This window comes from Akebia trifoliata, chromosome 10 (genome assembly GCF_017979445.1).
Source record: "Akebia trifoliata isolate Shusen 1 chromosome 10, ASM1797944v1, whole genome shotgun sequence".
Lineage (NCBI taxonomy): Eukaryota > Viridiplantae > Streptophyta > Magnoliopsida > Ranunculales > Lardizabalaceae > Akebia > Akebia trifoliata.
This window is the reverse complement of record NC_141384.1, coordinates 30,683,016-30,705,698: the sequence shown is the minus strand read 5'-3', so window position 1 is coordinate 30,705,698 and position 22,683 is coordinate 30,683,016. Positions and strand designations below refer to the sequence as shown.

At 33.8% G+C, this 22,683-nt stretch overlaps 1 protein-coding gene and 1 long non-coding RNA gene across 2 annotated transcripts in view; one reads left to right on the top strand and one right to left on the bottom strand.

Moving 5' to 3' along the window:
• Positions 1-1,746: 1,746 nt before the first annotated feature.
• The window catches only part of LOC147393822 (putative WRKY transcription factor 41), a 35,499-nt gene continuing 14,562 nt past the window's right edge, over positions 1,747-22,683 (top strand). The window contains exons 1-2 of the mRNA XM_086456408.1: positions 1,747-2,131; positions 2,229-2,357. Coding sequence (XP_086312534.1) covers positions 1,836-2,131; positions 2,229-2,357 — 425 coding nt within the window. The 5' untranslated portion in view covers positions 1,747-1,835. The remainder of the gene's footprint in view (positions 2,132-2,228; positions 2,358-22,683) is intronic.
• On the bottom strand, positions 20,143-22,392 carry LOC147393825 (uncharacterized). Its single transcript, XR_015182290.1, has 2 exons — positions 21,814-22,392; positions 20,143-20,450 (listed from the first exon to the last, which is right to left on the bottom strand). It is a non-coding gene; the product is annotated as an uncharacterized LOC147393825 (long non-coding RNA).

Genomic DNA, 22,683 nt, shown 5'->3' with positions numbered 1-22,683 from the left:
GATCACGATCTTAATCTTGATCACGATCAATATCTTGATCACTTCACGATCTTAATCTTAATCAACGTGATCTTGATCAAGATCATGATCGTGATTAAGATATTGATCTTAATCAACGTAGTCTTGATCAAGATTGTGATCATGATCGTGATATATTGATCTTGATTGGAGAGAGAAATTGGAGAGAGAAAATTATTTTCAGCCGTTAAACGGCCGAAAAAGATTTCCATCGATAATTTTTAAAAAATTTGGTTTTTTTGCGAATTATTATTATTATTATTTTTTAATAATTTCCCCTAAATATTAAAACACACCATTCGACTATTATAAAAGTTTGGTAAGTTATTATTTTGACATTACTTAAAAAAAAAAAAAAATTATAACAGATTTACATTCAGTTGTTTACAAATTGGATTAGGCCCATAGACAATGCTAAATCTTATTTTTAAAAAAATGGAGAAAGAGATTTTCTATTGGCACCCCAACTTTTACTTCTTCTAAATTATTGTCACTTGTGATTTAACGACCATATTGAGGAGCCCACAGTAGATTTGATTACAATCACTCTATTCAGGAACACAGCATGGATAATCAATTGGCAAACAGTGAATTTGGCCTTAACCACTATTTTGATCGGGAGCAAAACACAAATAATTTAACAGTCGACAGTGGAATTGGTAACAGACACTCTATTCGGGAGCACAGCACAGATTATTCAATGGCAAATAGCAGATTTGGCCTTAACCACAATATTGATCAGGAGCGTCAAGACATTGGGGATGAAATAATGAACGACCTCAATTTTGAAGAGCTAAACATGGATTATTCAGCAGCCAGCAATGGAATTGCTGGTATACAAACTCGAAAAGGGGTACAATTTATTTTTTGAAAATTGTATTAGATTTTACATAAATCTTATTGAATCGTGCTGGAGTAACATTGTAATTGACATAAATCTTTTTTATATCTATGGTTCTATAAACACATCCACGTATGCAATGTCCCAAACGATGTCAATTTCAATGTTACTTCAGCTTTATCCAATCTTATTAGGATTAATAGACTTAATCCATAATTCTAGAATCACAATCTCACTGGAAACAAGACTTGTAGATTATCATTGAACTTGCCAATGAAATTACAAATTTACTGAGTTAATTCAAGAACTTATTGATTTCTTCTTCTCAGCAAGCGAGGGGTTACTGGTTATGGGGGGTGAGAGTGGGTTCAATTGGGTTTGAACCTAAGTTCCGGGATCAACTCTCCTCAAGCCTTCACAACTATGCTAAGTGGCACCTTCACAAGAAATTATAGATTCTCATAGAATTATTTGTTTTTCTTTTACATTGTGGGTATCCCAACCCTTCAGGTGGGACTAATCCCGTGGTCACACACACCACCCCCTCAGAAAATCCTATATGCAATAGGTTGAGTCAAGGGTCAACCGGACCCTCGAAGGTGACCACAATAAATTTATAGATTTGTGGGGTATCATACACTTGACCTGGTCTACTTGAGAAGCTTATCAAGACTCGGCTTGCCACTCAATCTGTTGGGGTTGATTGTCATTCAAACTTGCTCGAGTGATTTGTCTTATTGTTAGGATGGAAGACTTACTAATGTTAATGTTAGGTTAGCCCAGCACTATATTAATTGTTTTCTGTTATTAATGTATTCTTGAGAGCCCATTTTGGATTTTTTACTTTTTTCATGTTTGTGTCTTATGGGTCTCTGCCATTATGTCTTCTCTTGTTCCTTTCAGCTTCTTTGAAATCTCTGTTAAAGCAAATTTTTACTCAAAATCAGTCTTCCAACATTTCTTTTTTAATCTGAAAATGCAGAACACAAGATATTTAGATCCAAAACCTATAATGATCAATGAGTTAACCCAAGGGAAGGAACTTTTGAATCAGCTTCGAATCCATCTCGATCCCTTTTGTTCGACTGGAGAATTTCTTATAGAAAAGATTCTATCTTCCTTCAACAAGACTCTTTCGATTCTGAATTCAAGTGTTTCAGAAACAGAGATTCAACCAATAGGACCCATCCCTAGTATATTGGATTCTCCACGTTCGGTCAATGGGAGTCCACAAAGTGACGATTCGAAGCGAAGAGATATGTACAAGAAGAGGTACATTTAAAACAAAATTGAATCTTTTATGTGAAAAATCTGTTTTTGAGAGAAATTCTTAATCTTAAAAGCGATTTTCTGGGATTTTGTATTGTAGGAAAGAGTTGCCTCAATGGACTGAACAAGTGCGTGTTTGCTCTGGGACTGGACTTGAAGGTCGTCATCATGATGGTCACAGTTGGATGAAATATGGACAAAAAGACATCCCTGGAGCTAAGTACCCAAGGTGAGAAATCTCTTAAATCCCACATAAAGACCAAGAAATTTTACCCAAATATGTTTTAATTATATCTGATCCACCTCAAATTCAGAAAATTCTTTGAGTCAGATAAAGCTGAAAGTTCCTTTTGATGGTTGTGAGAGGCACCAAAATGCTTCTATAAAAACACTAATTTTTTTTTCTTTTTAGTATAGACTATGGGTTAATATTTTGGTCTCGTCGAGTGGTATACTCAATCAACTCACTGACGTGGAGAAGTTTCGAAACCATAGATCTTTCCACCTCAGGATACACCTTTTTATGGGGAAATGCAATCATGTATACTGAGACATACAGATCTATGGTTCTAAACCTGTCACGTCAGTGAGTCGATTGAGTATGCCACCTGGCGAATCATTTTATCACAACTCATTTTGGTAAGAGTCCTAATAATATGACTCGCCAGGTGACCTCCTCAAATGACTCCATGACGTGGACAAGTTTGGGGACCATAGATACGTACGTCTCAACATACATGATTCCCTCGGGATATACTTTTTTATGGGGAAGTGCAATCGTGTATCCTGAGGCGTTTAGAACTACGGTCCCCGAACTTGTCACGTCATGAAGTCATTTGAGTATGCCACCTAGTGAGTCATATTATCACGACTCTTTTGGTAATTATATTAAAAGTTTTGAATATTGAATTAGTACCTAGTAGCACTTTGGGAGATATTTTAGTTATTACTGAAAAAATTAAAAGTCGATTTTTAATGTCAGTTATCACATAAATATTTGATCAAAATGTGTTGGCACCACTTTTTGAGACATCTACACCCACTCAATAATTACACCCTCGGAGTTTATAAATAATTTGTAAATATACCCACATGGTACGTGTACCAACAAACACGTTTAAAAAAAATTGATTAGATCATGATTCTTTGAAAAAGCAGTTATGTTTTCAAAAACTTTGATTATTTCTTTTTAAATCATGAATTAATCAATAATTATTGAAATCTAGATTTAATAGCGATTTGAAAAAAAAAAATCACTTATTTTTATCACTATGATCAGAAGTGAAGGAAAGCAGCCCCCAAACATACATATATTATTGTTCCGGCCAATGGTGACCCCTCCTCTCCAAGTCATATGGTCCTACACTGCTTGTCATATGTGCCCCTCCACTAAACATGTCTATTTCAAACCCGCTTCATGCCAAGCCATGCCTATGGCCATGGTTTTATCACCATGGTCCATGGCCCTATCATCCTAGATTTAATCTATAGACAAATGATAAAATGACGGCTAAAATGTACATGATCTATACGCAATGGATGTGGCAATTGCAAAAAACCCTAGATCTTTTTCTTGTGTATCCGGATGAAAAAAGATCTTTGGTTCTGTGCACTTACCCCGTCAACCACATACAATTTAGTGCATCGTTTTATCATGACTCAAATCTATGATATATGTAGGTGTATGCATCTAAACTAGTGATTTTAATGGAGTTTCAAATATCTTTTCTTTATCTAATAAGAGGTTATTAAATTTGTAGAGGCTATTATCGATGCGCTCATCGTATCACTCAAAATTGTAGAGCTACAAAGCAAGTTCAGCCATCTGAAGATGACCCATCAATTGTTGAACTTATCGAGGAAAACACAATTCTAACTTCGGTTTTGCAACCACCTGATAAACAAAATCCAAATCCAAATCGACAAGAACAACAAAGGCAAAAGCAATCACAAGAGAATTCTCCTACTTTGGACTTGGATTTCTCATATCCAATTGAGTTGGATAAGAATTTCCCATTCGACAGTCTAAGGATGTTTGATTAATTCAACAATCCCATTAGATTTTGTGTTATATAATAATTTCATTATTTGAAAGATTTTTCGATTTCATGTTTGAAATATACTTTTGGGCCTTCTCTGAAAATCTATCCAAACAATTGGCTAATCACTGATGACCATTTGATTTAATTAATCCCATTGTTGAGGCCAAATTGGCTAATTAAAGGCTGGTTGAAGCTCTGATACCAAATTGATGTGGTTCGTTGAAGCGCTAAAACTAAAATGAAATGGAGAACAATTCTCTCCAGCTAATCATTTATAACGACTCCTAAGATGGGAAATAATAGCCCATAAATTGCTTAATAAGGGTCTTTTAACTTCATTTTCGAATTGACAAAAACAAATATATCGTAAAGCCAATTTGTTTCCTACACCAAATATTCGACAAAAAAAATAGCTTCGCCCCTACAATTTGATAGAATAGAAATTCCAAAAAAGAGATGACGCATACATCTTGAGCCATCAACTTACGTTCAAGAGCTCAATTGGTTTTTTCCAAAAACCCCGTTTCTGAAGCTGTGTCGTTATCTATGGGTCAGAAACAAAATGCTAAATGTGCTCTCAAGTGTTCTTATGTTTCTCTGTTGAGTTTAGTCCCACATCGGACCCTTATTGCCTTGTCTCTCTTCTTAAGCTCTTGAGCCTCTCCACTCATTGCCAGTTGGTTGTGATTTGGACCTCGATTTGCTTTGAAGATGCAGCCCTTGCAAGGAAACTGGTGAATCATTAAAACCCACATTGAGAAATGTGAGAAGTTTCAAATTAGTAGTAGGGATATGACTTCTTTAATCAGATCCTCTCATTGAGAGTTTTTTTTTTTTTTCCCCTTTCTTGATTTATAGGCTGAAATTTAGAAGAACATGATAAAAGGGAAAAGCTTATACATTTACTTTATATAAAGATCATAGATGATATCCCTACTGACCAGATTGAACTTCTACTTCATTAAATTTAATATTTAGGAAGCTTTAATTTCTGGGTGACAATAAACATGGAATATCTATAAATTTGTTGTCCCGTAAATTCTTGTCCAATTCAAAAAACAAGAAAAAAAAAAAAGAATGGGTGTGAAGTCCAGGTAATTTAGGAACTTGAAGGGCTTGGATCCCTTCGGAGATGAAGCTCTGATTTGCAGAAGGGTAGGTGAGTGATCTGAAGAGCTTGGATCCCTTAGCATTCTTCACTTTGCAGGATTCAATGGATGTCAGAGAGAGAAATAGAGAGAGAGAGAGAAGAAAAAAACTATGTGGGAGGTATGGTATCTGCATATTGTTAAAATAAATGTTAATAAATGTTGATTAATATTTATTTAAAATTGATTCAAATAAAATTAATTTAGTTTATTTTAAAATGATATTTGAAAGTTACTTTATTGTTGGTGTACTTTTTGTTAAAGAAAAGTAAGTATTTTTTAAAAGAATATTTCTATTGGTTGATAACTTTTCACATGGATTGAAATTTGCAAAAGTTCTTTTGGCTCCTTTTTTCAAATTTTTATAAATCCCACATTGCTTTTTAAAATATTTTGGAGGGATTTTTAAACCTATAAATAAGAACCTATTCTCAACTCTTTCTTCATTCCAAAGACTCTCTCCTTGAGAGCTCCTAATGGCTTCAAGCTATATGGAAATTTAATAATTCTTTTTTATTTTATACATATATATATATATATATATATATATATATATATATATATAAAAAGAAGAAAGAAATAAAAGAAAGAAAGAGAGAGAGAGAGAGAGAGAGAGAGAGAAAAATTAAATATTTAATAGGGCCGTCCAATTTTTTGGATAGACACCAAGGCCGATCCGAAAGGTGTCGAAGGGGCCTAAGGGTGCTTAACGGATTCCTTGATCCGAATAAGTGCCTAGTAGTTCCAATGGGTTTCATACCTATTGAGATTCAAAAATCATTTACGAATGGGTGTGATTTTATAATTGTTATATATTTATGGAGATTAATTCTGTTAATATAACTAATTAAAATTTTTTCTACAAAAAGAGCCATTCGTGTATCCGAGATTCTGTGTGACAGATTTTCTCAAAATAGTGCAAATTTTGAGGAAATATACAGTTGTGTTAGAACTGAGCTCTGTTGTATCCTGAAGACAAGTTCGCCAGCAACCCATCTGCATCTTCGTGTTTATCGGAGTGGGGGCGTCTGTTGTCTATAAGACAACGTAGATTACTACGTGCCTCAGAGCAATTTTTTCAAGTTCTATTTTTTCTAACAATTTATAGACAACAGAATATTGCTCTAATGGCACAAAGCATCAAGTTTATGAATCAAGACCTTGTAAAACTTGATCGTTTTGATGGGTCGAATTTCAAACGATGGCAACAGAAAGTGTTCTTTATGCTCTGTCAATTTAAGGTCGTTTATGTGCTTACAATAACATATCCAACTATTTCAACGGATGCAACTTCTGAACAAATCGACGCTCAACGAAAATGACAAGATGATGATCTGGATTGTCGAGATCATGTACTCAATGCAATGACTGACTGATTGTTCAACTCGTTTTGCAAGTACACAACTGCTAAAGAATTATGGGATTCACTAGAGAAGAAGTATTTAACCGAAGATGCGGGTACAAAATCCTTTTTAGTTTCTAAATACTTCGATTTTAAAATGACAGAAAATAAATCTATTCTTGAACAAGTTCAAGAGTTGCAATTTATTGTTACTGAGATGGAGGAATAAAATATTAAACTTCCTGAAAGTTTTCAAATGGGTGCAATAATCTCCAAATTACCACCCAGTTGGAAAGACTATAGAAAAACCCTGTCTCATAATAAAAATTTGCAAACTCTAGATGAGATTTTCAAAGGTTTAAAAATAGAAGAAGAAAATAAGATCAGAGATAAAAAGGATGATCGCTCTGAATCAATTAAGGCTTATATAGTTGAGTCTGTAATTCAAGAAAAGAAAAAATACAACAAGCCTTTTACCAATAGAAAACCATTCAAGAAATTTATCAGAAACAATGGTCATGGTCAGTTCAAAAAGAATGAAGGCGACTGTTATGTGTGTGGGAAAAAAGGACATTTTGCAAGAGATTGTAGAAAACGTCAAGGTAAAAAATCGAAAACCGAATCTAACATGGTAAGAGATGTAGTGGTTGCCGTGGTGTCTGAAGTAAATATGGTTGAAACGAAAGGACATTGGTGGATCGACTCAGGTGCAACACGACATGTGTCATTTGATAGATCTGCTTTCAAATCATACAAAGTTCAAGATGAAGGACAACTTTACATGGGAAATTCTTCTACCATCAAGATTGCTGGGTCCGGTACTGTGGAACTCAAACTCACTTCTGGAAAGATTCTCTTATTGAAGGATGTTCTACATGCTCCAGAAATTAGGAAGAATTTAATTTCTGCTTGTATGTTAGACAAAAATGGGTTCAAGTTAGTCCTTCATTCTGGAAAACTGATCTTGACCAAAGATGATATTTTCATTGGTAAAGGGTAGGGGTGCAACTCGGTTCGGGTTGGTTCGGTTTAGAGTAAAATCAGAACCGAACCGACCTTGGTCGGTTCCATTATATATGAACCAGAACCGAACCAAATTAGTCTAAAATCGAACCAACCCAAACCGACTTGAATTCGGTTTGGTTTGGTTCGGTTCCATGGGTTAGAAATACTAACCTGACTGCGTGTAACCAGCAATTATAGAAGTCCAACACATGACATTTCTTTCAGGCATTCTATCAAACACTTGACGAGCATCATCTGTTCGACCACATTTCGAATAAAAATCGCAGGTCGTATGTCGCTGGCCGCAGAAAGAGAGAGAGAGAGAGAGGGAGAGGGGGATGAGCCGGTGGCAGCCAGTTGCAGCCGCAGGTTGCAGTCGGTGGCAGCCAGTCGCAGGTCGCACTGTTCCAGCCGCAGAGACGTCGCGAGAGAGAGAGAGAGAGGCAGCCGCAGGTTGCAGTCGGTGGCAGCCGTATAGACGAGAGAGAGAGAGAGAGAGAGAGAGAGAAACAAAGTGAGAGACGATGAGGGTTGCAGTAGTGGTTGCAGAGACGAGGAGGGTTGTAGAGACGAGAGAAAGAGAGAGACGAAGAGTGAAACGAGGGTTTCGTTTTGAAAAAATTAAAAAAAAAACATTTTATTTTTATAAATAGAATCGGTTTCGGTTTGGTTCGGTTATTTATCAATCACGAACCGAAAACCGAACCGGATTCATCGGTTCTTATTTTTTTTAACCCGAAACCGAACCGCATTTACTTAAAACCGAACCAACCCAATCCAAAATTCTTGGATTGGTTCGGTTCTCGGTTTGAACCGAATTAAGTTGCACCCCTAGTAAAGGGTATGTTGTAAACAATATGATTAAGTTGAATGTAATCAATGAAAGTTCTTTTGCTTATATTGTTAAATCTTTTGATTTGTGGCATGCTAGATTAGGACATTTAAATTCTCAAGCTATAAAGAATATGATGAATTTAAACTTAGTACCTAAGTTTAATAAAGAAAATGATGATAAATGTCATATATGTATTCAGTCTAAAATAGTAAAAAAATCACATCGTAGTGTAGAGCGAATTTCTACTATCTTAGAATTAATACATTCAGATTTATGTGAATTAAATGGAATACTAACTAGAGGTGGTAAAAGATATTTTATCACTTTTATTGATGACTTTAGTAGATACTGTTATATATATTTGTTAAGAAATAAAAATGATGCTTTTGAAGCTTTTAAATTATATAAAGCAGAAGTAGAAAATCAATTAGAAAAGAAAATTAAAATTTTAAGAAGTGATAGAGGAGGGGAATATTTTGATAACAATTTTACTGTTTATTGTGAAAATTTTGGAATTATACATGAAATTTCTGCCCCTAGAACACCTCAACAAAACGGTGTAGCGGAACGTAAAAATAGGACATTAATAGAAATGATAAATTCTATGTTAATAAATTCTGATTTACCTATGAATTTATGGGGTGAAGCTTTGTATTCTGCATGTCATATTTTAAATAGAGTACCGTATTATAAAGTGAACAAAACACCATATGAACTGTGGAAAAATAGAAAATCGAATTTAAAATATTTACGAGTTTGGGGTTGTTTAGCCTATGTTAGAAAACCAGATGATAAGATTAAAAAATTAGGCTTTAGAACATATAAGTGTACTTTTATAGGATATGCTCAAAATAGTAAAGCTTATCGATTTTTAAATTTAGATGATAATGTTATTATCGAATCTGTAGAAGCACAATTTTTTGAAAATCTTCAACATAAAGATAATGTTTTTGATTTAAAAAATGAAACCCATTCTGAACAAGTATTAGGAAAAAGACAAGAAAATAGAGAACTAGAACTTAGGAAAAATAAGAGACCAAGAAAGGATCTACATTATAATTTTGATCCAGATTTTTACACCTATGTTTTAGAAGCAGATCCTAAGACTTATAAAGAAGCCGTAACATCTTTAGATAGTGTATTTTGGAAAGAAGCTATGGATGATGAAATAGAATCTATTAAATCTAATAGAACTTGGGATTTAGTATCTTTACCTCCAGGTTGTAAGGCTATAGGACATAAGTGGGTTTTCAAAATGAAACTAAAACCAGATGGTAGTATAGAAAAATTTAAAGCAAGATTAGTAGTCAAAGGATTTAGGCAAAAAGAAGGAATAGACTATTTTGATACATTTTCTCCCGTTGCTCGATTAACCTCTATTAGAGTTCTTTTAGCATTAGCATCTATTCATAACTTATATATATATCAAATGGATGTAAAAACTACATTTTTAAATGGTGATTTAGATAAAGAAATTTACATAGAACAACCAGAAGGTTATGTAGAATCAAGTAAAAGTAATCTGGTTTGTAAATTGAATAAATCTTTATATGATCTTAAACAATCACCAAAACAGTGGCATGATAAATTTGATAAGAAAATAAAAGAATTTGATTTTAAATCAAATGAATGTGATAGATGTATTTATAGTAAGGTTATAAATCAAAGTTATGTGATTGTGTCATTATATGTAGATGATATGTTAATTTTTGTACAGATATTGATGTAATTGTAGAAACTAAAAATTATCTTAAATCATCTTTTGATATGAAAGACATTGGAGAGGTAGATTTTATTCTTGGAATAAAAATCATAAAAGAAGATAAAACCGTTAGTTTATCTCAAGCACATTATGTTGAAAAAATATTAAAAACATATAATATGTTTGACTGTTCACCTTCTCCTACTCCTTGTGATCCAAGTAAGAAATTATTTAAAAATACGGGTAGAGCGGAATCTCAATTAGAATATTTTAAAATACTTGGTAGCCTTATATATTTAATGCAATGTACAAGACCCGATATAGTTTTTATAGTGGGGGTATTGAGTAGATTTACAAGTAACCCAGGACCTAAACATTGGGAAGCAATTAGAAGGGTTCTGAAATATTTAAAAGGTACTCAAAATTATTGTTTACAATATAATAGTAAACCTGAACTAGTAGAAGGGTTCTCAGATGCTACATGGAACTCTGATTCTCATTATTCAAAATCTACAAGTAGTTGGATTTATACTTTAGCAGGAGGAGCGATATCGTGGGGGTCAAAGAAACAAACTTTTATTTCTGCTTCAAGTATGGAATCAAAATACATAGCATTATCGGTTGCGGTAAAAGAAGCAGAATGGCTTCGAAGTTTTATTAAATTTATTCCATTAACTCCTATTCGAGATTATGCAATTACTATTTATTGTGATAATAAAGCTGTGTTAGCCATTTCAGGAAACATAAAATATAAGGGTAAATCAAGGCATATAGGCCTTAGATATAACATTGTTCGACAGATGTTGAAAGATGGGGTGATCGTGCTCGAGTACGTACCAACTTCAGAAATGCTAGCGGATCCGTTAACAAAAACACTACCTAGAGAGGTAGTTTTGAGAACATCGAGGGGGATGGGCCTAAGACCTATATCCATAAAGACAGAGTAGTGGAACCTCAACTTAGTAGATTTGGAGATCCCATTTTCTAAGTTCAAAGAGATAAGAAGCTACTTTACTGTCTTTGTAAGTGCACACAATATTTATATTGACTATTCCTATGATGTTATTCAGTGCACATATCTTGTAATGTGAAAAGGATGAGTTAAACTCTTAATGAATTTGTAGGCTATTTTAAGCTTGGGTGTTAAAGAAGTTACAAGAGCACTCATGACAAATTCACCTATATGAGTATAAAAGTTTAACTATTTTAAACAGAGAATTGGTCATCTCTCTGAAATACTCATGAAAATCAGGATTTAAGTGCTTGACTGCAAAGCGCTATTCTTTGTCACTAATGAGTTAGATTATAATAAGTGTATATATAATTCCGATTTATTACTTAGAATTTAAGTTCAAAGCTATAAGCTACTTAAATATCTTATAAACTTTAAATTATATATATAAGCCAAAGGTTCAAACCGTTAAGTACCTATGGTTATAATTATTATGATCATTCTAATACACATCCAGTTTGCCTCTATTAATTAATTATTTTTTGAATCAAGTGGGGGATTGTTAAAATAAATGTTAATAAATGTTGATTAATATTTATTTAAAATTGATTCAAATAAAATTAATTTAGTTTATTTTAAAATGATATTTGAAAGTTACTTTATGGTTGGTGTACTTTTTGTTAAAGAAAAGTAAGTATTTTTTAAAAGAATATTTCTATTGGTTGATAACTTTTCACATGGATTGAAATTTGTAAAAGTTCTTTTGGCTCCTTTTTTCAAATTTTTATAAATCCCACATTGCTTTTTAAAATATTTTGGAGGGATTTTTAAACCTATAAATAAGAACCTATTCTCAACTCTTTCTTCATTCCAAAGACTCTCTCCTTGAGAGCTCCTAATGGCTTCAAGCTATATGGAAATTTAATAATTCTTTTTTATTTTATACATATATATATATATATATATATATATATATATATATATATATATATATATATATATAGATATATATATATATATAAAATAAGAAAGAAAGAAAAGAAAGAAAGAGAGAGAGAGAGAGAGAAAAATTAAATATTTAATAGGGCCGTCCATTTTTTGGATAGACACCAAGGCCGATCCGAAAGGTGTCGAAGGGGCCTAAGGGTGCTTAACGGATTCCTTGATCCGAATAAGTGCCTAGTAGTTCCAATGGGTTTCATACCTATTGAGATTCAAAAACCATTTACGAATGGGTGTGATTTTATAATTGTTATATATTTATGGAGATTAATTCTGTTAATATAACTAATTAAAATTTTTTCTACAAAAAGAGGCATTCGTGTATCCGAGATTCTGTGTGACAGATTTTCTCAAAATAGTGCAAATTTTGAGGAAATATACAGTTGTGTTAGAACTGAGCTCTGTTGTATCCTGAAGACAAGTTCGCCAGCAACCCATCTGCATCTTCGTGTTTATCAGAGTGGGGGCGTCTGTTGTCTATAAGACAACGTAGATTACTACGTGCCTCAGAGCAATTTTTTCAAGTTCTATTTTTTCTAACACATATAACTTAAGATTGAGATGCGCGTCAGCTGTAGACACGTTTTCACTTTAGGACAAGATCTAACAGTCCACAGCTCGAGATCCAACTGTCATAATCCATCGTTTCTCAATCTGATATCGTCTATGTCCATGGAACTGCTCCCATGGGAGCGGATCCACGGACGTCTGAGAAAACATACGAGAAAATCATGGTGTAAGGCCGTTAGATCTTGGGCGTTTGAACAGTTTAGATTGGTTTTCTCTTAAGAAAATTGTTTTACAGTTATAAAGCTATGTTTACGACTCATTGAAAAAATCGATTGCAACCACATCCCTAATCAAATACTTTTTATTAAAAAGTAACCCAACCATCGTACTAAGAGAGATTTACCTATAATTATTAAAACTACCTTACTTGATTATAAAGTATTTACTGGTTCATATCGATTTTCTCTTAAGAAAATTGCTTTACAGTTATAAAGTAATTACAAAAACTACCTTACTTCATCAAGTTTTTAACTTGAATAAAATCCTGCTATCATGACTAAATTAGTAAGATATAAAATATTATTAATAGTTGTTGGGTCAACATGGATTATCAAATTAGCAATCCAACACCACAGCCTTTCATATTTCATGGAAAAATTAGATTCAAAAGAAAAAAAAAATCAAAACAAAAAATCCTTTTTGAACTTGATCGTAAGTGTTGAGATTGGATAGCTACTGAATTCCCAAATTTAAAACTAAGAATCATAGGTAAAAATTAAATTTTATTTTTCAAAGTTGTTAGAATTTTATCCTTTATAACCCTGTGGCATCATATCATGTTTTTGATGTTGGTTAGAATCCACTCGAAGATATGTTAAGTATTTGCTCCATTCTAATAATGCTTGATATCAGAACTTCTCTTGAGTGAATTGAATGTGACTACAAATCGAATTGTTTATGAGGGGAGGTTAAGAGCAACTAGAATAAATCTGATGACGACAACAATAACTAGAGAGACGAGTGGTTGATCTTTCAAACACGGGTATCTCCACACAGGATGCAACGGTTGGGCTCCTCTATCAGGTGATCTCTTCTCTCTCCTTAGTCAAAACTTCTTCACAAAGAAACAAAAGTATTTGTCTGGAGATTGGTTCCTCAAACCTACTAGAGTCAATCGGCTTCGATTAGCCTCAAAAATTGACAACAGTACTTGCTCGATCCGATAATCGAGTCACAACACATGCTTAGAAGATCACAATCTCGAGGAAATCCCTCAAAACCTTCATCTTTATTGTAAATCTTGAAGTTCCTTTATTTGGGGAAAGAGATCTTCGCACTTGAATGAACCACCATCGTGGTGAGAGAGAAATCTTCAATAGGAGAGAGTAGGCACGAATGATCAATAGAAATTTATGCCATCTGTAGGGATTGAGAGAGGAAAGAATGGGAAAGAAATTTCTGCATTTTCTTAGGTTTGTAGAGAATAGAGAAACATCGAAATTCCTGCAATTGCTTTGGGTGTATAGAGGGTGAGAGAGAAGAGTGACAGAGTGACAGAGAGTTTTGGACTTTTGGTTTATTTGAGAATTGAGTTTCATATGATATGATGGTTGCAGTTAATTGTTAATAAAAAATATTTGATGAGGGAGGTGGTTACAATTTACTTTCTCATTGAATCATACAAATTGCTTTACAACTGTAAAGCAATTTTCTCATAAGCAAATCGATCTAAACCGTCCAAACACTTAAGATCTAACGGCTTTGCACCATGATTTTCTCATATGTTTTCTTAGGCATTCGTGTATCCGCTCCCTATATATATATGAGTGCTAATAATTTGATGTACTTTTGGCGTATGTGCCTGATGCATCGTGACTTGGAAGTAGGGGTGTCAATGGATAGTCGAAAATGCAAATCCCATTCAAATTCGAAAAATCAAATATTATCAGAAAATTTTGAATATCAAATTCGAATTCGGATAGTTTTATATATTTGAATCCTTATCAGATACAGATTCAAATATTAACATTTTGAATTTGATATTATTTGATTCAAAATAATATATAATATATAATATTTTATTTGATTTATTTATTATATACATAGTATAATATATAATAGTTTTTTTTAATAATAAAATATAAATGGGATTAGGAAAAATTATGTTTTTTTAATATACAAATTATTCAAATTCGAATTTTGATATCAGATAAAAATTTCGGATTTGGATTCAAATGTTGTTGTATTCGAACCGACAAACATCTGTTGACAGTCCTACTTGAAAGCACATAACTTATTTTAAAAAAAAATAGTTTTTCTCCTTTCCAGAATGAAAAAAAGAAATTTTCAGATTTGAACACCTTGTCACATTCAAAATCATGATCGGATGAAATGGGGTTGTACATGATAAAATTATATAAACTTAAAAAAAATAATTATTTGTCACCATTGAATTTTATTTTTAAATTCGAGTACGTGGCAGCTGTCCGTTTTAAACACCTTGGATCAAACTCAAAAACCAATTGTTTTTAATAATAAAAAAATTAATATAAATATTTTCATGAAATTTAGATGATTGTGTTGTTGGATTATCAATGTGTGGGCCCAACAATCCTTTTTAAGATTTGAAATCTAAAAAAATAAATATATAGACAAGAAGAGTAAAAGAGAGAAACTTTATTTCTTTTTTTAAATAAATTGTGCGCTTCCATGTAAGCATGCATCAAATGCGTGTCCCAAATATATATATATATATATATATATATATATATATATATATATATATATATATATATATATATATATATAGAGGGTAGCGTTTAATGGCCAACAGTTTGGCAAACATTTTGGCAAACACATTTTTCAAAACATGGGTTAGAGGTCTTGGAATGGGCTGATTTTTGGTGAGGATAATCTCTATGGTGAGGAGATCATCATCACCAAAAATCAGCCCATTCCAAAACTTCTAACCCCATCAAAAATGATTTACAAAAAATGGACGGTTCACGATTTTTCAACTTGTAAACTGGGGCTAGAAGTTTTGGAATGAGCTGATTTTTGGTGAGGATGATCTCCTCACCGTAGAGATCATCCTCACCAAAAATCAGCCCATTCCAAAACCTCTAACTCATGTTTTGAAAAATGTGTTTGCCAAAAAGTTTGCTAAAAAGTTTGCCATTGAACACTACCCTACATATATATATATATATATATATGGGAAATGTTCAGCACCCTAAGTTTTACCACACATTTTAACAAATGTTTTTTGTCCTACATGGGTTAGAAGTTTTGGAATGGGCTGATTTTTGGTGAGGATGATCTCTATGATTAGAAGATCATCCTCCCCAAAAATCAGCCCATTCCGAAATGTTTAGCCCCATGTTTACACGTTGAAAAATCGTGAACCGTCCATTTTTTGCAAATAATTTTTGATGGGGTTAGAAGTTTTGGAATGAGCTGATTTTTGGTGAGGATGATCTCCTCACTATAGAGATCATCGTCACAAAAAATCAGTTCATTCCAAAACTTCTAACCCATGTAAAACAAAACACGTTTGTTAAAGTGTGTGGTAAAACTTAGGGTGCTGAACGGGACCCTATATATATATATATATATATATGGGAAATGTTCAGCACCCTAAGTTTTACCACACACTTTAACAAACGTTTTTTGTCCTACATGGGTTAGAAGTTTTGGAATGAGCTGATTTTTGGTGAGGATGATCTCTATGATTAGAAGATCATCCTCCCCAAAAATCAGCCCATTCCGAAATGTTTAGCCCCATGTTTACACGTTGAAAAATCGTGGACCGTCCATTTTTTGTAAATCAATTTTGATGGGGTTAGAAGTTTTGGAATGAGCTGATTTTTGGTGAGGATGATCTCCTCACCATAGAGATCATCCTCACCAAAAATCAGCTCATTCCGAAACTTCTAACCCATGTAAGACAAAACGCGTTTGTTAAAGTGTGTGGTAAAACTAGGGGTGGTGAACGGGACCCATATATATATATATATATATGGGAGCGGTTCAGCGGCCCTAAACTTTAACAAGTTTCGTGCCAAGTTTTTTCGGTCGTCAGATCGTGATGCATCCGACGGTTCAGCGACAATATTGCGGTTTTAAAATGAAACGGTTCGTAATTACAATCGGCCCCCTATAATATCCTTTTTATTCTGTTTTAAGCCCCTCCCTTTCTCTTAACAAATCCCTCTCTTCCATCTCTTCTCTCTGTTGAATGAGTTACAGAACGCTTGTAACCTAAACAGACGCCCTCTCTCTCTCTCTCTCTCTCTCTCTCTCTCTCTCAAGTTTCAGTTCGAACGTCCCCTCCCATCTCTCCCTTTCTCTCAAGTTACAGTTCAAATGATTGAAATATATCGCCGTCTTCTTAACGACAGAACGTTACAAATGTCGCTGTCTTCACACACTCTCTCAAGTGCAATTGTCGTCTCTCTCTCTCAACCCTCGTCTTCTTCACGCACTCTCGCCGTCGTCGTCTCTCTCTCTCTCTCTCAAGTTCGAACGATTCTTAGGTATTTCTTTCACTCTCAATTCTTAGGAAAATAACTGATGGAGGAAATCGATTGGGTAAAATTTTTTTTTTTTTAATTGTAGTTGTTGAACTTGAAAGATAAATTTGATGGCGACGATTGAAATTCACTGAAAGAGGAAAATATATTGGTTTTGAGCTTTAAATTAGAGAAATTGTAAGAATTAATTATGGATTTTTAAGATTTGAAAAAAGTGTGAATTTTTCTAGTGTTCTGGAGTTTGATTCATCAATTTGGAATAAATCCTAATTATAATTTCCCTTGGAATTACAAGGGAAGATTTTGAGTTTTGGTCATGCTCCTAGTTGTGAATTATTACAGTAGAAGGCAAGTTTGAATCTTCCCTTTCTCATCTTTTTAATATTTTTTTAGTGAAGTTTTTGCTGATTAGGGTTAATAATTAGGATTTGGTGTCTTATGATCCTGGGACAATGGGAGTTGGAGTTGCTTTAACTATCACAATTGAATTTGAAGTTGGACTTAGAAACTGATTCAATCACAGAAGCAAAACTATCTTTTTTTGCTTAGTTTTGGAATGTTTGATTTCATTTTCATGATTCACAAAATTCTAATATTTGGATAGTAAGGAAACAATTTGAAAATTTGCAATTCCTACAGCAGATGGTGAAAATGCTATTTTGTGGATCTTCTTACCCATTGTTAAGTCCATTGCAATTCCTACAGCAGATGAATTGCTGCGAAATTAAAACTTTAGTTACATTCAATAAGAAATTCCTACCTCAATGATATAAAGATTCTGTTTGAAATTGAGAGGACAAGAAATTGTTCCTTCCCTTTTTATATTAGCACTGTTATCGTACTTTGTTATTCTTTCTATTTTCAAACTAGTCACATATTAGGTGATGGGGACCTAATTGCCCACAAATTATGATTTTGTAATGGGTTGTAATCACTAATATATATCATAAATTTTAAAACAAGAAAATTTTGCTAGCTAGCTAAAGTTGTATAGAACAAGTCACCATCCATCCAATCTGTAAATTGTTGAGTTGATCAATTGGACCATTTTCAATCCACACTTGAGATAAAGTAGATTGGTCAGATTCCAGTATGAAGTTATATTTGATTTTGATCCTTTGACACTGCAATAGCAGATCTATATTTGATATTCCAGTATGTTGGTTGTTCCTTGAACTCCAAAATATCTTTGATTTTCATCGTTTGACACTGCAATAGCAGATTTGAGCACATTGTATTGCTCAGGTATTGAACTTTACAGTGCCTTTGTGTTTGAAAATGTGTGAAGATCCAATTGTACAACTGATAAAAATCATGAAATGTCTATTGTTGTCATATACTCTTTAAGTTTTATATCACATTGTATTGTTAACTTCCAAACATGCCAAGGTAACTTTATATCACATTGTGTACCTAATTCTGTTTTGAGAATCTCTAATGCTTGTGTTGCTTCATTTGTGTGGTGGGGGTAGCAAGTGCAAAATGTCATTGCTAAACCATATTTGTAGTGATGAGACAGACATTAGCTTCCAGCACACTATTACCATTTATAGTTGTAGATTGATTATCTGATGGGTAAATAATTCACGAGCTAAGGCCATATAAAAAGTGGTTTGTCAATCAGAAGAACCTAATCAATGAGCATCTGGGGCACCAGGGCACCAACACCAATGGTGGTGTACTGCAATATGCTGAACACTAAATTGCATTGTAGGAACAATTCTAGCCATGTATTCCAAGTGAAAAAGAGCGCTGCAAAAGTAACTGGAAAGAAGAATAAAGGATACTTGCATTTCTTATGCAACATGAGCACACTTAAACTAAGAGAACTCTACTTCAGATCCTGCTTGGACGAAACGAAAAATACCTTATCAGCAAGAGTGACTCCACTTATTGCTCAAGGATTTTTCTCCACATGGGAGCGGTGCTTGTTGGCAGACCTTAAGATCATAGTATCCATTACGAGATTCAGGCCAGACTATGGTGGCAGAGTAGAATTGTGTACTAATTCATTGATAGTGGCCTAATAACTAAACTGTTGTTCTTGGCTTTCTCTCATAATTAGTGTATATAAACACATCTCCTTGTGTAACTTGTAAAGTTGGAATCTTTAGACAGATCTTGTAATGGGCCTATTCAATTTTATGAAAGTGAGTGTATGAATGGACTTGGAGGTATGTCACCATGTGCAAATCATTACTAATCACATGGAATAATTTTTGAACAATGGGTATCAAAAGATTTGCGCCAAGTTCTATTGCAAAGGTTGTGTTATGTGTACAATCAGATTTCCATATAGATCATTCTCACCAAAAAAAAAAAAAAAAAAAAAAACAACTTTCCATAAACTGATCTCCAGTAGAGTTTGAGACTCGTGAGTATGTCATTTTGGTATAAATAAGAACTCAACTTTGATGAGATCTCCTAGATGCCTTCCTTCCCACTATTGTTTCTAATGCCACCATTCCAAAGCTATATAACCATCGCATCTTTCAGTCACAGACATGGTGTGCACAAGCTCTACAAACAGGAAATCAAATCAAATCTAAAGAAGTTTAGTTTAAAAATAGAGTAATCGAGTTTTGAAGAGCTTCTAAATCTCCAATCTAATATGGTTTAGTTTCAGTACAAATACGTTCACTTGTAAAATGAGGCTGATATCCATTTCTATGAAATCTAATTTATATACAACGATGAATGAACTACAAATCAATTCTTATATACGTTTCGATTCACTTCTATCAAGCTACAACTTTAATGATAAGTATCGTATCACATTATTGATCCCGTTTTGATTTCGTATCTCTGGGTAGCATATTTTGAAGGAATATAAAATACAAATTCTTAAGTAGGAGACTCCAAAATCCGCATAACAAACCGGTTGGTTAATGGAAATTAAGAATCAACAATGGGAAATATTTTGGGAAAAAAAATATGCCAACCCTTGTACCAGCAAGAGATGTTAGAAAGGTATATAAATTGTAATTAGCTACAACACTTGTTCCAGTCAATTATTACAAAGTATCGCAATAGCTCGTAGAAGGCAAGAATGTAAGAAATAAGTAAGAACACTCGTTATTCCAACTGATAAGATTGATGAACATAGGATTCCAAGCATGGAGTTGCAACTTGAATATCCGGAAGTGTGTCATTGAGCTTCATGTCGAGCTTAGTGAGTCTCCGAACATTGCTCACGGCTTCTACCCTCTTTTTGAGTCCATATTATGTTCCTATTCCTGCTTCTTTTGCAACCTATATGTGAGAAACAAACAGCAATAACTGATAAATATGGGAGCAGGTTTGCACTTTTACAAAATTGGATATAGCAAAAAAGAAGAAAGAAATGGATTTGCCTGGCTAATGAAAGCAATTCAGTTTGACTTGCAACAAATTGGGGTCAATATTTGTTGACACATATACAAGGATGTAAGAACACATTAGAGAAGAGGTGACTACCTTGAGAAGCTAATATTAGAAGATTTCAACATAAAACCTCTTAAACTGAATATCAACCCCATCACAGTATTTCCAACTCCAAATGATGAATTAGATTGGATTTTTATGATTTTGCATTCACGTTGCATTTTGGTGGAAGACTGAAAGGTATCTTAGGCAGAACACATAGGTTGGTGGATTTCTTCCCCACTTCACGAGTGCAACCTGTACCGCAATACTGTATTGGCACCCCAACTTTAATTTGTTACACCCCAATTTCTTAAATTCTTTGTCACACCCCAATTAAAGATTAAAACACACTTGTAAAAGATTGCAAAGGTTTGGCTCAAATTATTATCTCAACATTATAACACTAGTTCAAACAATTTCAGTTGTTGTATGCAATTTGATACAACAATTTCACACTAGTTATATGTGAAACAATAGTTATACCTACTGCAGATGAAACAACAGTTATACCAACTGCAGATGAAATAATGTATTGGTATCTTTGATCATCCAAATGACTTCAATCGCATCATTTTTTTTATTTAATGAATGGCAATGTAAATGGAGATATGAGGTGCAAAATGAACAATTAATTGCACCAGTGATCTGTGGTCTATAAGGACTTAAATAAAAGAAAACAGAGATACGGAGGTGGGATATACAAAACATCAAAGACCCCACTCCATTATTTACATTCAGCCATTCATAAATATGGAGAAATTGTTGAGGACCCTAGATGGTTAGCATTTAATGGAGCTCAAGAAAATATCTCGGTATGGGGTTCCTTGTGGTTTCATCTACTCATAGGGAAGCAGTTTTCAAAGCACTAAACGAGATAAAGATACCCCTCAACCACTTCAGAACAATTAGCATCCATAGTAGGGATACTATGTTGATGATTAGTGTTTAATAAATAAAGTCTAGCTTTCCTAGAGTGTTGTGACATGTTCTGATAAAACAAAAGGAAAAGAAATTACAAGACAACAATACGACCACCCATGTTTTACAGAGAAAATGTTGTGTTGTCAATATATAACATTAACATGTCCATAGAGTTAGCAAATCAGAGATGATGGTATTTAGATGTACAAGTGATATAAGTTGTTGGGACATACATTTTTAATGAAAAAAATCGATGAACCAATAACAAAGGTAAGAGAGCTTTGCAAACCTCTCTGATACGGCCCATTGCTTGTGAATCAGAAGCTATAATAATACTGATAGCTCCCATATCAAGCAAATGTCTTCTGCAGAGTGTGTGAAGACGACGAGAGTTGAGAGAGAGACGATAATGGCACTTGAGAGAGTGTGTGAAGACGGCGACGTCTGTAACGTTCTGTGGTTCGAACAGCGATGGCTTGAGAGAGTGAAGAAGACGGCGATATATTTCGATCATTCGAACTGTAACTTGAGAGAAAGGGAGAGATGGGAGGGGACGTTAGAACTGAAACTTGAGAGAGAGAGAAAGAGAGAGAGAGAGAGAGGGCGTCTGTTTAGGTTACAGGCGTTCTGTAACTCATTCAACAGAGAGAAGAGATGGAAGAGAGGGATTTGTTAAGAGAAAGGGAGGGGCTTAAAACAGAATAAAAGTATATTATAGGGGGCCGATTGTAATTACGTATCATTTCATTTTAAAACCGCAATATTGTCGCTGAACCGTCGGATGCATCACGATCTGACGACCAAAAAAACTTGGCACGAAACTTGTTAAAGTTTAGGGCCGCTGAACCGCTCCCTATATATATATATATATATATATATATAGGGTCAGGTTCAAGGGCCATATGAGAAAACATATGTAAAAACTTTCGTTTTTACTAAAATTTTAAAATATGGGTTAGAAATTTTGGATTGAGCTGATTTTTTGTGAGGATGATCTCTATGATGGGAAGATCATCCAAAAAAAAAAAAAAATCAGCCCAATCTGAAACTTCTAACCCCATTAAAAGTGATTTAGAATGTGGACCGTCGATTTTTTACCAATTTTTATCACTAATTTGTAAGTCACTTTTGATGGATTTAGAAGTTTCTGATTGAGCTG